Source organism: Nyctereutes procyonoides, unplaced genomic scaffold, assembly GCF_905146905.1.
Source record: "Nyctereutes procyonoides isolate TBG_1078 unplaced genomic scaffold, NYPRO_anot_genome, whole genome shotgun sequence".
Classification (NCBI taxonomy): Eukaryota; Metazoa; Chordata; class Mammalia; order Carnivora; family Canidae; genus Nyctereutes; species Nyctereutes procyonoides.
The window spans coordinates 46,849,237-46,864,240 of NW_026575126.1; the positions used below are offsets into that span (position 1 = coordinate 46,849,237).

Sequence of the window (15,004 nt, forward strand, 5' to 3'; positions counted from 1 at the left end):
CCTCCTGCTCAAGGCCCACTGGATTTCCAAAAAAAGAGAGGAAGGGAGGGAGGGAAGGAGGGAGGAAGGAAGGAGACCGTTTCCTCCAGAAATGACAGATATTCATTCTAGACAGACACATTTTACAAGTCATTCATTCTCATGCTCTATCTCTAGAATCCTTTAAGAGCTCTCCTGGTATTTAGTTTCAAAACACACCCACCACAAATTTCAGCTATGGCTTAACAACAAAAGAAAACATGCTTGCCCTACTGAGTATTTCCTCACTATAAAAAAAAGTTGCAAATTTTATGGTCCCCCGCCCCACCGTGAATTTCAATCTAAGTACTATTTCCAACTTTCCCCCTGCTTCTTCCAAGCAGAGTTCCCTGTTCTAAGGGTGGTATTTTATGGACCTGAATGGGCTGGAACATGTGATCTAGCATAAAACTCTGGACATGAGATTAGAAAACCCATTCTTTTCTAAATAAACATCCTACAGGGGCGCCTGGGTAGCTCGGCAGTTGAGCGTCTGCCTTTGGCTCAGGACGTGATCCGGGGATCCAGGATCAAGTCCCACATGGGGCTCCCTGCATGGAGCCTGCTTCTCCCTCTGCTTGTGTCTCTGCCTCTCTGTCTCTCAAGAATAAATAAAAATCTTCGAAAAAAAAAAAACTAAAAAAAAAAGCCAAGATTCTTAAAATAAATAAACAAACAAACATCCTACAGAGGATTATTTTTTAAGATTCTGAGACATTTTGTAGAAGCATCTGATAAAGTTACACCAAAATAGGTTTCTGATAACAAAAAGAAAAAACCGATCGCAATGTAGGGAATTTCCTTACTAACAACCACTTCCCCACACACTTTTACATCGCCAACTCCTAGCCGTGTCACAGGGAAAAGTGTCAAGAATAAAGCTGAAATTGGCAAATACCAGGAAGAGAAAAGCAGTCCCCCTGGTGTAAGATGTACTGCCTAGCCGCTCAACAATAACCATCGTTCCTGACCATTTCTCTCAGGATGACTGCCCTTGGATGGCTGATGGCTCTGATGGCTACTTAGGCTGGAAACGGAGTTCTACGGGTGGCCCAAGTGGTGCGGGCCGCTCCAAAGGAAGCAGGGAGGGCCACAGAGAAAATGGCTCGATAAAAGGAATCTACGTGATAAAGTACAGGGAAACCAACACTTTAAGGAGCTGGCAAGGAACTAGTTTGGGCAGCCGAAATGGGTTGATCTAGGGGGGAAAAAAAAAAGAGCTGAATTTCTTTATTGGACAGGAAAACGTCAACTGCCTATGCAAGTGAAATACCAATCAACAGGGGATCCCTGGGTGGCTCAGCGGTTTGGCGCCTGCCTTTGGCCCAGGGCGTGACCCCTGGAGTCCCGGGATCAAGTCCCGCGTTGGGCTCCAGGCATGGAGCCTGCTTTTGCTTCCGCCTGTCTCTGCCCCTCTCTCTCTCTTTCTAGGTCTATCATGAATAAACAAAATCTTAAAAAAAAAAAAACAATCAACAAAGCAAACCAAACCCAAGCTACGTCCTCACATACACACTTCGCCAAAGTACTTCTCCAAACCTCCTTTGCCTCTGGGGAGAAGACTGTAACGACAACTTAAGAAACGAGCCTCCTAGCGCACTCTTAGGATGCCCACCTAGACTAAGCAACAGCGCAACTGAGAGCTTCGGGGAAAGATCAGCAATCCGGTCTCACTCACGAGCTGCGAGGGAACGCGCACGACCCAGGCCCCCAATCCTCTGCCTTAAACACCGGGAGCAAAGTCCCTTTTCAACCTCTTCCTCTTTAAACCCACGCTGACAGCTCCTAAAATAAGCGCCTTTATCTGCCAAGTTATAAAGTCCGCTCGTCCGACGTTCCTGTAAACGAGTCCTCGGGAGCGTGCTGAGAACCGAGGATTCTCGTAAAGCAGCGGGGGTTCGGCTGGGAACCTCGCAAAAGCTCGGCCGGGGAACGGCCCGCCCGCGGCGGCTGCAAAAGTCCTAAACAGACGCTGCGGGCGCGTGGGGCGGGCGGACGGGCGCACACGCCGCGGGCGCGGGCCGCGCCGAGGCCAACCTGGGCCGGGCCGACGGCTGGGGCGACGCGAAGGTGTCGCCGGGGAGCGGGGAGGGGGGCGGGGGGAGGGGGGCGGGGGCGAAGCGCGAGCCCCCCTTCAGGCAAGGCGGGCGTCGGCGGGCGTCGGCGGGCGGCCTGGGCATCCGCACGGCCGCGGCCGGGGCGCCCCGCTGCAATGCATCTCGGGATTCCTCCGGGACGCTCCGCGCCGCGGCCTGGGGTGGCGGGGACACACGCGAGCGCGCCCCCCCGCCCCCCCGCGGCGGCGGCGCCGGCGCCGGCCGGCCCCGCTCCCCGGCCTCGTGGCGCTGACCCGCCGCGGCCCCGCCCGCGCCCTGTGCGGGCTCCGCTCCGGGGGGGGGGGGGAGGGGGGCCCGGCCGGGGCTGTCAGCGCCCCACGTGCGGCCCGGCCCCGCGCGGCGCGCCCACCCGCACCCCCGGGGGCTCCCGGCCCTTTACCCGGAGCGCCTCCCGCGCCGCTGCCGGCTCCGTGGCTCGGGGCGGCGGGCGGCGGCGGCTGGGCCGGGCCCCGCAGGAAGGACGGCACGAACTCGGCGGCGTGGACGTTGGGCACGAAGGGCTTGGCGTTGACGTTGAGCTGCCGGCTGAAGGCCGCACTGAGGGGCTCCCGCTGGGCCTCGGCCGCCGCCGCAGCCGCCGCCGCCGCCGCCGCCGCCGAGGGGCCGCCGCCGCCGCACGGTCCCGGCCCGGGCGCCTCCATGTCCGCCTGGTCCCAGCAGTCGGGCGCCGAGTCGCTGCTGCTGCTGCCGCTGCTGCTCCCGCCGCCGCCGCCGCCGCCGCCGCCGCCGCCGCCGCCGCTGCCCGGATCCATGATCGGGGGGGCCGTGTGTGTGGCGAAGAGAGGGCGGGAAATGGAGGCGGGGGCGACGGGCCGGGCGGGAGCAGGCCGCGCTGACCCGGCCAAGCAGCGAGGCAGACGGGGGGCTCGCGACACAATCCCCGGCGTCGTCGCGGCGAGGGCTCCGGTCCCAACTCCGCACGGGCGACGACGAACGGCGGCGGCGGCGGCGGCTCAGCCCTCCTCGTGTGTGCGAGCGGATCTCCTCCCACCCCAACCCCAACCCCAACCCCAACCCCAACCACCTCGCACCGCCTCAGCGCCAACCCCACGCCGGCGCGGATTGACCCCTCCCCGCCACCCGTACCTTCGCCTCGGTAGTTCCCGGTCCTGCCCGTCCGCGTTGCCGGCTACGAAGCGCGGCGGCGGGCCGAACTACGAGTCCCGGCAGCACCCGCGCGATACCCCCACCCTCACCCCCGCTGCGGTTTTCCCGGGGGCCGACGGGAGTCGGAGTTCGGAAGCCCGGAGCAACCGGAAGCGGCTCGGGCTCCCGGCAGGCAGCGGGAGGAGGCGGAGGTCTCGGCGTCGCTCGGCGGCCCCACCTGTCACCCGGTGGGGGCGGGGCGGCGGCGCGTCCTCGCGCGACTCTGCGGCCGCCGGGGTGGTCCTCGCCGCGGTCCTGCGCTCCCGCGGCGCCAGCGGGTGCGTCCTCTGCCCCCGGCCTGCCCCGGCCTCCCCGGGCCTCCCCGCCCCGCAGCCGGATTTCGCCCTACTTTTCAAAGCCGGCGCCGCGCGTCTCGCATCTTCTGCCTTCACTGGGTGCGAGACGGCAGTGACTTGGGACGCGGCGTGGCTCGTAAAGCGCTCGGGGCCCAGGCTCTGCCCCGGGGCGGGGGGGGGGGAGGTTATTGAGCTGGAAACTTTGGATGACTCACCGTCTGTTTGACTAGTCACTGAAAGCCTCCCCCCACCCCGCCCCGAACTTTTCCATCCCTCCTCCCCTCCTCCCGGCCCGGGGGCCTCGCAAGCTAAACCGAGGACCGGGGCCTCTTCCACCGTGTATCCAGACGTATCCAACTAATAAGGTCATTCCGGTGCGCCCAGCTTCCGTACGACGCACCATTAGGCCAAGTGGGTTTTTCTTCCGAGTGGTGGTGGAGTTGGCTCGAGCGGACCGAGGTTAGGTAAACATGGGGGGCGGGGGGATGAGGGAGGGGGGAGGGAGGGGCGAGCAAAGCAAAAGATGAATTCCCAGACCCGATTAGATGCAGTGGGAAAGCAACCTTGTTCCGAGTACCTGTGAGGTTTTTTTCCTGTAATTGTGGCCTGTGGAGCCCCAGGCTGGGGGGGTGGAGGGCCGGGGGGCCGGGGGCGGGGAACCTACTGCTGATCTTTTTCTCCAAGGAGTCCAGACAGAGTGCAACTAACTTGCTAAAAATTACAGAGGGAAGGCGTAGACGCTCAGAGAATGCATGTTTCTTAGCAACCTTACGTTACGGTCCAGAATCTAGATCTAGATGTGAATTTGAATTTTAAATAGCTGTATCTCTTTCTCTTTCTTTTTTTTTTCTTTTTTTTTTTAAGGTTTTATTTATTTATTCATGAGAGACACAGAGGGAGAAGCAGGCTCCACGCAGGGAGCCCGACGCGGGATTCGATCCCAGGACCCCAGGATCACGCCCTGGGCCCAAGGCAGGCACTAACTGTTGAGCCACCCCGGGGGATCCCTAAACATCTGTATCTTAACGATAAAAGAGGACTCAGCCCATTAGTGAGACAGCTCAAAAACAGCTGTCTGGTACCTTTCAAAACAAATCCTTATGCTAAAGTGGTTTAAAATTGTGTTTAAGGGATCCCTGGGTGGCGCAGCGGTTTGGCGCCTGCCTTTGGCCCAGGGCGCGATCTGGAGACTCCGGATCGAATCCCACGTCAGGCTCCCGGTGCTCCCTGCTTTTCCCTCTGCCTATGTCTCTGCCTCTCTCTCTCTCTCTCTCTCTCTCTCTCTCTCTCTCTGTGTGACTATCATAAAATTAAAAAAAAATAAAATAAATAAAATAAAATTGTGTTTAATATTTAGCAATTTTTATGGATTTTTTTTTCCTTGAACTTCACACTTGAGGGTATCAAGTGCTGTAAATGTGAAGAAACGAGAGACCCTTCTTAAAACAAACCTGGCTTTAACTTTTTCTTCAACTCTGTGGTCAAGGCTCCCTGAAATCTTCTGGGTATATATATATATATTTTTTTTTTTTTTAAATCTTCTGGGTATTGATTTTTCTTTTTTTTTTCTTCCACAACAGATGATGTATCCCTCTGATTCATACAAAGTTCAGGTTACAGCCTATTAATATAGTTCTCTGAAGACCCATTTTAAATCTTTCTTAAGACCGTCCCACTTTAAAGTTGGTATTAAGTGATTGCCCTCGGACTTACCCAAACCTTAGTAACAATTGATGTAAAATAAATAAATAAATAAATAAATAAATAAATAAATAAATAAATAAATAAATAAAAATCAGATCTTCCGTTATATAAGGGAGACCTGCATTGCTATTGAGATATTTTTATATTATATTTGCAACACGGAAGAAAATACAGTGTGTCCAAAATAAAGTGCCTCCTCACTCAAGACTGGCACGCCCTACCCTATTCCTAAGAAAAAAAAAATCATGTCAACACACACACAAATGTCAAAAACAACTGACTCAAAGAGTGACCCTACTGTCCTTCAGCTGCTTTGTCACTGGATGCCATACTTCAACATGCATCACCCATAGGGCACCGGATGACAGATCCCTCTTAGGTTAGTTCTTCAGATCTAATTAAATTAGCAGTGTCTTTGTGCCCACAAGCTTTTTCAAGAGACAAAGACAAAAACTGCTGAGCCCCACAGCTTAGAAAAGCAGTTGATGTCGTTAACTTCCACGTCCCTGAATAGGATAATTATGGAAATTCAGAAAAGAATCCACTCCATTGGTTTTCAAAAGCTGTGACCTGCCAGGGTTGAGGCACTGCTCCAGCAGGAAAGTGAGAGGCTCTTCTTGATAATTGCTGTTGTGCTAAGATTGAATGACTTGAGGTCAGCATCTTTTCATCTTCTTTATGTCCCCAATGCCCAGAGTGATGCCTGGCATAGAAAACATGCTTAACAAATGTTTCATGAGTGAATTAGTGCATCAATCGGGAGTTTTGGACCATAGTGCCCTTTTATACTCATTTAGGACTATTGGGACACAGGACTGTCAACATAAAGAGCGAGTTTTCCCAAGGACGTCTTGCTCTGTGCTCCATGAACACACAGGATTAGCTGGACAGCCACTTTACTGCAAGCCTGCATTTGGCTCCCTGCCTCAATAAATAAATAACAGTGTGTCTTTTATGCTTCTAAACATGAAGCTGATGTGAAAACTCAGGGCCATCCCAGAGGTTTTAGGGGATGAAAACGTGTACCTACAGATGGACTCAGGTAGCAGGGCCACTCCTGGAAATAGGAATACAAACACGAGTGTAAAAAGCTGTCCTTTCAGCATTTTTGCAACAGAAACCAGAAACAACCTAAACGTCCATCAACAGGGATATTATGACTCAATATGTGATGGATAGCAACAGTATGCAATAATATGCAGCTTTCAAAAAGTCACACAGACTTGGTGCTGAAGGGAAAACCCATCTATAACATATGGCGAAGTGGGGCAGCTGGGTGGCTCAGTGGTTGAGCATCTACCTTTGGCTCAGGTCGTGATCCTGGGTCCTGAGATCAAGTCCCGCACTGGGCTCCCCGCAGGGAGCCTGCTTTTCCCTCTGCCTATGTCCCTGCCTCTGTGTGTGTGTCTCTCATGAATAAATAAATAAAATCTTAAAAAATAATAATATGTGGTGAAGTAAGGAAGAGCAATATGTCTTATATGTGTAGAATATAGAGTGGATCAGTATATCTAGTACGATCCTATTTCTTTAAAAGCATCTAGTTTTTTTTCTACTCTCTGGATGCTCTTTCCCTAGATCTTCACCTCTCCAGCTCATTGTCATTCAGCTCCGATGTGTCCTCTCCTAGCCATCCTGACCCTCCACCAACCCACATCACTCTCTACCCTGTCACCCAGTTTTATTTTTTATTTTTTTCAGATGCCTTATCACAATCTGAAGTTCTTACTGGTCTCCGTGCCTACTGCCCATCTTCTCCTACTGGAAAATTAATTCCCTGACTCTGTCTGACTTGCTATTGTGTTCTCATCGCCTACAACTGTTGCCTGGCATGGATAAAGTGCTCAGTAAACATTTGGGAGAGAATGAGACATATGTATCATTTTATATGTTATAAAACTTTAAAGTGTGGACAGTTACATATTAAACAGTTAATGGAAAGTGTGTGGGATGGGATTGGATGTGAATGGAAAGTAGCTAAAAGAAGAAATTGCAATTTTTTACTTTTATGTTTGGATTTTCCTACAAGAAGCAAATTGTTTTAAAAAATTCTTTTATCCGTCGCCTGACTCAGTTGGAAGAACATATGACTCTTGATCTCAGGGTCATGAGTTCAAGCCCCACATTGGGTATAGGGATTACTTAAAACTTTTTTAAACTTTTTTTTTTTAAGATTTATTTATTTATGATAGACCTAGAGAGAGAGAGAGAGAGAGGCGAGGCACAGGAGGAGGGAGAAAGGCTCCCTGCCAGGAGCCTGATGCAGGACTCAATACCCGGACTCCAGGATCACGCCCTGGGCCAAAGGCAGGCGCCAAAGCGCCGAGCCATCCAGGGATCCCCTACTTAAAACTTTTTAAAAAATTCTTTTATTGAGGGCATCCCAGGTGGCTCAGCGGTTTAGCGCCACCTTCAGCCCAAGGCCTGATCCTGGAGTCCCGGGATCCAGTCCCAAATCGGGGGACTCCCTCTGCCTGTGTTCTGCCTCTCTCTCTCCCTCTGTGTCTCTCATGAATAAATTAAAATCTTTTTAAAAAATTATTTTATTGAGATGAAACTCACATGATATAAAATGTACCATTTTAAAGGGAACAATTCAGGGGCGCCTGGGTGGTGCAGTTGGTTGAGCATCCTGCTCTTGGTTTTGGTTCATTTCAGGATCTCAGGTGAGATCCCAATCCATGCTCAGCATGCTGTCTGCTTGAAATTCTCTCTCCTTCTGACCCTCCTACCTGTCCTCTCTCTCTCTAAAATAAAATTTTAAAAAATTATTAAGAGGAACCCCTGGGTGGCTCAGTGGTTCAGCATCTGCCTTTGGCTCAGGGCATGATCCTAGGGTCCTGGGATCCTGTCCCACATCAGGCTCCTTACAAGAAGCCTCCTTCTCCCTCTGCCTATGTCTCTGCCTCTCTTTCTGTGTGTCAAATAAATAAATAAACTCCCTTAAAATTCTGGGATATTCATAAAATAGAACATTGGCAATTTGGGCAGTGGTTCCATTTTTTTTTAAAGATTTTATTTATTCATGAGAGACACACACACACAGAGAGAGAGAGAGAGAGAGGCAGAGACACAGGCAGAGGGAGAAGCAGGCTCCATGCAGGGAGCCCAATGTGGGATTCGATCCCGGGACTCCAGAATCACGTCTTGGGCCGAAGGCGGGCGCTAAACAACTGAGCCACCCAGGGATCCCCAGTGGTTCCATTTCTGATGGTGCGTCCTGCCCCTCCCCCCGTTATTAGCCTCAGAAAACTTATCAGGTCTGGTGTGCCTGGGTGGCTTAGTGGTTGAGCATCTGCCTTTGGCTCAGGTTGTGATCCTGGGGTCCTGAGTCCCACATCAGGCTCCCTGGGGGGAGCCTGCTTCTCCCTCTGCCTATATCTCTGCCTCTCAAGAATAAATAATAAAATATTTTTTAAAATATGATCCACCTAATTTTTTAAAAAACATGTTTACACATACAACATACAACGCAATGAAAGACCACTGTACTGTTGCACGATTTACATATATAAAGCCTGCGTTTCACTTCCTGTGTTTGTCTTTTAACTGCTATATAGTAACTCCATCTATGTTTATACTTCTTTTTTATTTGTCCATTTTCCCACTCATAGGCTTTTAGGTTATTTCCAAAATTTTTTTTGTACCAACAGTACTTGTATAAGTGTCAAGATCCTTTCAGAAAACAAGTTACACAAATTTCAATTCAAACTAGATTTAGCCACAAGAAATGTATTATTTTACATGATTACATTAAAAATTCAACTGGTTGAATTTTAAAGATCTTATTGGCTTTATTCAATGATTCATGAATTAAACAGCATTTCCTCTAGCAGGCAGAAAGGAGCTCTGAAGAGCTGAACAAAATGAAAGACTTCTACAGGCAGCAGGGAGCCGGACAAGGAAATTATGCTAGCAAAAAGGAAGATTGGTTGTGGCAAGGTCACTTTCCTTTGGCGGACAGCAGGGGTCTGTTAGGTAGATGACCTCATTAGTGCTGACCAGGTGATTTCTGATTGATTTAAGATGCCAATTCTGAAAAAAAAAAAAAAAAAAAAGATGCCAATTCTGGGAGAGGCCAGAACCAAAATTAAGTTAAGTCTTAGTGTGTTGGGACACCTGGATGGCTCAACCAACATGCTGGTTGAGCATCTGCCTTTGGCTCGGGGTGTGATCCCGAGCCCTGGAATCCCCGGGATCGAGTCCTGCATCAGGCTCCGCGCAGGGAGCCTGCTTCTTCCTCTACCTATCTCTCTGCCTCTCTCTCTTTGTCTCTTATGAATAAATAAAATCCTTTAAATAAAGGAAGAAAGATGGGCAGCCCAGGTGGCTCAGCCTTCAGTCCAGGCCATAATCCCGGAGTTCCAGGAACAAGTCCCACATCAGGCTTCCTGCATGGAGCCTGCTACTCCCTCTACCTGTGTCTCTGCCCCCCCCCCTCGCTCTCGCTCTCGCTCTCTCTCTGTCTCTCATGAATAAGTAAAATCTTAAAAAAAAAAAAAAAAGAAACATCTTCTAAAAAAAAGTCCCCGTGTGATGACGTACGCTTAGCTACGTGACCCTATTCTAGGCCTGTTGTCTTATTTCTAACAATAAACCCTAAGACTGATTTCTTAGTCCATTGGGTCTGGAGCTTAATGACATCATCGAGGGCCTGTACCTTTCCATCTATCTGCTGCCCTGGATGTTGGCTTCATCCTCAGGCTGGTCCCAAGAGAGCTGCAGATCCTCAGATGCCAAGTCCAGAGAAACAATAAAGAACATCTCATCCTGCTGCTTTCTTCTAAGAATGAGGAAGTTTTTCCCAGAAGCCCTCCAGGAAGTATCTCCCCCTGTGTCATTGGCATGAATTGGATCAGATACCTATCCTTGGAAAGGACATCTCTTTTTATTGCGGTAAAATATACACAAAATAAGATTCACACACACACACACAAAATGAATAAGATTCACCACATTAACCAATTGTAAATATACAATACAATACAGTGGCATTAAGTACATTTCACACTGTTATGCAACCATCACCACCATCCATTTCCAGAACTTTTTCATTTTTCTTTTTTTTAAAGATTTTTAAAAATTTATTCATGAGAGACACAGAGAGAGGCAGAGACACAGGCAGAGGGAGAAGCAGGCTCCCTGCAGGGAGCCCGACGTGGGACTCGATCCCAGGACCCAGGGTCACACCTTGAGCCAAAGGCAGACGCTCAACCACTGAGCCACCCAGGCGCCCTCCAACAGTGATTCTATACAAATATTGTATCACTTAGCATAATATCCTCAAGGTTCATCCATGTGGCAGCACGGATGAGCTTTTTAGAGTTGAATAATTTTCCATTCAACTCTGTGTGTGTTTGTGTATTTTGTTTATCCATTCATCTGTCAGAGGACACTTGGGTTACTTCTACCTTTTGGCTATTGCAAATAATGCTGTTATAAATATGAGTGCACAAGTACCTGCTCACATCTCTGCTTTCGTTTCTTTTTTTTTTTTTTCTGCTTTCATTATTTTTAGGTATGTACCAGAAGTAGAATTGCTGAATCATATGGCAATTCCATGTTTCATTTTCTGAAGAACCTCCATACTGTTTTCCACAAGGCTAAACCATTTTTTTTAAAGCAGACATTATCACTTTTTTTAAAGAATTTATTTATTTATATGAGAGAGAGAGCATCAGTGGGGGAAGGAGCAGAGGGAGAGGGAGAAAGAAACAGGCTCCCTGCTGAGTGCAGAGCACCACATGGGGCCCAATCCCAGGACCCCAGACCATGACCTGAGCCAACCGAGGTACCCCCAGGCTAAATCATTTTACATTCTTACCAGCAATGCACAAGTGTTCCGATTTCTCCACATTTGCACCAGAACGTATTACTTTCTGTTTTGTTTTAATAATAGCCATCCTAGGGGTGTCTGGGTGGCTCAGTTAAGCATCCAACTCTTGATTTCAGCTACGGTCATGATCTCAGGGTCATGAGATCAAGCCCTATGGGTTTAAGATTCTCTCTCTTCCCCTCCCCCTGCCTCTCTTAAAAAAATAATAAATAAATAAATAAATACATACATACATACATAAATACATAAATAAGTCATCCTAATGAGTATGAAATTATATCTCACTGTAGAAAAGGGATCCTTTAAACCAATGATTTTGACTGCTGGTTACACATTAAAATCACCTGGGGGGGACTTTAAACTTAACACATCTCCAGACTCCGATTTAATTGGTCTTGAGTAGGACCTGGGCATTGACAAATTTTAAGTATGAGACCTCTATGTGAGGCCAAGCTTAAGAATCACTGGTCTAAAGACAAATCGCCGGGGATCCCTGGGTGGTGCAGCGGTTTAGTGCCTGCCTTTGGCCCAGGGCCCGATCCTGGAGACCCGGGATCAAATCCCACGTCGGGCTCCTGGTGCATGGAGCCTGCTTCTCCCTCTGCCTGTGTCTCTGCCTCTCTCTCTCTCTCTATCATAAACAAATTAAAAAAAAAAAAAAGACAAATCACTGGGACGCCTGGGTGGCTCAGCAGGTTGAACATCTGCCTTTGGTTCAAATCAGGATCCGGGGTTCTGTGATCCAGCCCTGTATCAGGTCCTTGCTCGGTGGGGAGCCTGTTTCTCCCTCTCCCTCTGCCTGTCACTCCTGCGCTTGTGTTCGGTCTGTCAAATGAATAAAGACACATCATCTAGCAGAAAAAAAATGTATGTTGGGGGAACCGATTACAGCGTTCAATACTACTCAGAATTGAAACTACAGAGTCCTCAAGGGGGGTTCTGTACTTGGTATGTATAGCTAGCTCTAAATTATTCATAGAATTTATTTATTTATTTTAAAGATTTTATTCATTTATTCATGAAAAACAGAGACAGCAGGCTCTCCACGGGGAGCCCAGTGCAGAACTTGATCCCAGGACCCCGGGACCACGACCTGAACTTAAAGGTAGATGCTCAACCACTGAGCCACCCAGGTGCCCTATTCCTAGACATTAGAAGCAGGGCAGCATGGTAGCCCAGGTGACCATAATGGACAGAAAATATGACTTGCTGCTTAATTTCTTCACCCAGCAAGTATTTTGGTAGAATTGGCAACAAACACTAAGGTAAATTGACTGGTTCTGCACTTGGGCTAGACTCTGTCCTTTCAAGTGGGTGGGTTTTGTTTTTAACAGCTTGTTGAGATTCCATTCACATGCCATACAGTTCACCCATTTGGAGTGTACCGCTCAATGGTTTTGTAGCACAGTCACTGTTGTGCAACTGCCCCCAAATATCACGGTGTTTGTTTGTTTTTGAAGTCTGAATGGAAATGCAGTTTGGACCGAAATGACCCAAGAGACTGGCATCAAGCAGCAAAGAAGCAGAAACAGAGGGTCTAAGTACAAAGAAGACCACAGCGGGCGAGGTAAGAAAGGTAATGAAACATTGAATTGATAGCAGATGACAGTGATGCTAAATTTGGTGGTGCCAGCACGTGCGCAATGACCTTGAGTCAATCAACCAGTTCTGGTGTGGAAATTGGCTTCCTCAACCAGCTCCTGTGGGTTAATCCCTGTTCAATGAAACTGCTGGGAAAACCAGTTGTTCTGGTTTCTCCAGGACTCGGAGACAATTCTGTGAGTCAATCTTCTATGTCACTTTGTAGGCTTCATTTTCCAAGACCATCCACCCAGAGGAAAGGATTGTATTCAGTGATTTTAGCCAATGTAATCCCGGTGCCCTTCTCCCCAATCCGGCGACTAAAATCCAGGAGGTTTGATGATTGCTGACCCCTGCTGGCTTTCACTGTAATGGTTTGTCCCCCTGAGGCAGAAGGAAGCTTCTAGGACACCCCTGAGAGCAGCCTGCTTCCTCAGCCAGCCTGGCCCAGCTCTGCTCCCCGTGTTAGCAGAGCTTGGCTCGGAAAGGGTATCTAAGTGGCAGCTGTCCCCAGGTTCCACTGGCCTATTGATTTACATTTGAAATAGCTGTCTCATTGCTAATGATTATCTCATTACATCCCTTTTGTGAGTGTAAAAGACCCATAATGGAGAGCACAGAGAAAGTCTGATAATGATCAGTTAACTCAGATGAAAAGTTGATTCATTCTGCAGAAATCAGGGCTCATTATTCCCGAGGTATTAACATATTGCTTATTATGTTTTACATCAGGGAGCCTGGCCTGGCTAACTTCATTCCAGGACCCCCCCCTACCCCCGCAGCTCCCCCACCCCCCCTCGGCCTGTTTTCCCAGACCCCGTTGTCGGGGAGGAGGTGATTTATAAGTGGGATCAGGAAAACAACTAAATTCAGTCGCTTTAAGCTGCACAACTTAACCTATTAAATAATGTATATATTTGTGAATACATAATAATAGCGATTGTTATTTAATATTTTCATTGTACAAGTTAGTGGCGCTAAATACATCCCTGTTGTTCTGCAACCATCACCACCATCCATGTCCAGAACTTTTTCCCTGTTGCCAACAGAAACTTTGTGAGTAGCTCCTCATTCTCTCTTTCCCCAGTCCCTCTGGTAAGCCCTATTTTATTTTCTGTCTCTATTAATTTGCCCACTCTAGGTATCTCATGTAAGTGGAATCATACATTCCTTTTGTGCCTGGCTTATTTCACTTAACATGTTTTCAAGATTCATCCATGTTGTAGCCTGTGTCAAAATCTCCTTCTTTTGTAAGGCTGAATCACATTCCAGTGTGTGAATATACCACATTTTGTGTATGCATGTATCTGTGGATGGACACTTGGTGCTTTCCACCTTCTGGCTACTGGGAACAATGCTGCTAGGAACATTGGTGTACAATGTATTTATTTATCTGGGTCTTTGCTTTCAAATATTTTGGGTGTATACCCAGAAGTGGGAATTACTGGATCATATGGCCATTATCCTTATTTTTTTAATTATTCATGACATTTTATAAAAAAAAATCTTATTTATTTGAGAGAGAGAGTCACATGGGCCTGAGCGGGGGGGGGGGGGGGGAGAAGCGGCAAAGGTTGAGGGAGAAGCAGACTCTCAGCTGAACAGGGAGCCCAGCATGGGGCTTGATCCCAGGACCTCGAGATCATGACCCAAGCCAAAGACAGATGCTCGACAGACTAAGCCACCCACGTGTCCCTTGCTATTATATTTAATAATAACCTCCAGGTCTGCATCCCTTCTGTCAATTGCCAAGGGAAGAAACAGAGTTCAGAGGCATTGAATTACCTGAACCCAGATCTTTCGGACTGCAAAGCTTTGGCTCCTTCTCTACATCCTCACACATAATCCTAATATCACTGGTGTGTCTTGATTAGGGACTCAATCAGAAAATTGCACAAGTCAGTTTCTGTAAAGAATGCATTTTAATGCTTTGCTCTAACAAATAAGCTGTTTTCTGATCATTTGGATTGAAAATGAACCTCTGGTTTTAAAATGTCACCGATTCCATCAGAATGGCTGAACATTCTAAAAATGTCACTGATTCAAACGCCTATTAACTTCCAGAGAAGATTAGAAGTATTTATTTATTTATTTATTTATTTATTTATTTATTATTTTAAGATTAGAAGTATTTAATAACACATCTAGGAAAAATAATGCTAAAAAGCATAAAATGAGAGAAAGGCCAGAAACCAAGATATACAAAGGGAAGAAGAGGGAAAGGACATCAAGATTTGTTGAGTGAGGAAGGGTACATGGACTAAAGAAAGATGGGCGGATTGTGTACCTCTCTTTGGTAGTAGAGT

General features: G+C 48.1%; 2 protein-coding genes across 5 annotated transcripts in view; one reads left to right on the forward strand and one right to left on the reverse strand.

The window, feature by feature from the left end:
- GSPT1 (G1 to S phase transition 1) overlaps positions 1-3,670 on the reverse strand; it is a 39,513-nt gene extending 35,843 nt beyond the window's left edge. For 2 of the 4 annotated variants that reach the window (XM_055339387.1, XM_055339386.1), the window contains exon 1: positions 2,515-3,022. In XM_055339387.1, coding sequence (XP_055195362.1) covers positions 2,515-2,887 — 373 coding nt within the window. In that variant the 5' untranslated portion in view covers positions 2,888-3,022. Of the gene's footprint in view, positions 1-2,514; positions 3,023-3,221; positions 3,314-3,630 lie in introns of those variants that run through there. The other 2 variants (XM_055339389.1, XM_055339388.1) reach the window with 2 other exon arrangements.
- Positions 2,886-15,004, forward strand: part of TNFRSF17 (TNF receptor superfamily member 17) — an 89,407-nt gene continuing 77,288 nt past the window's right edge. The window contains exons 1-2 of the mRNA XM_055340684.1: positions 2,886-3,559; positions 12,578-12,693. Coding sequence (XP_055196659.1) covers positions 2,886-3,559; positions 12,578-12,693 — 790 coding nt within the window. The remainder of the gene's footprint in view (positions 3,560-12,577; positions 12,694-15,004) is intronic.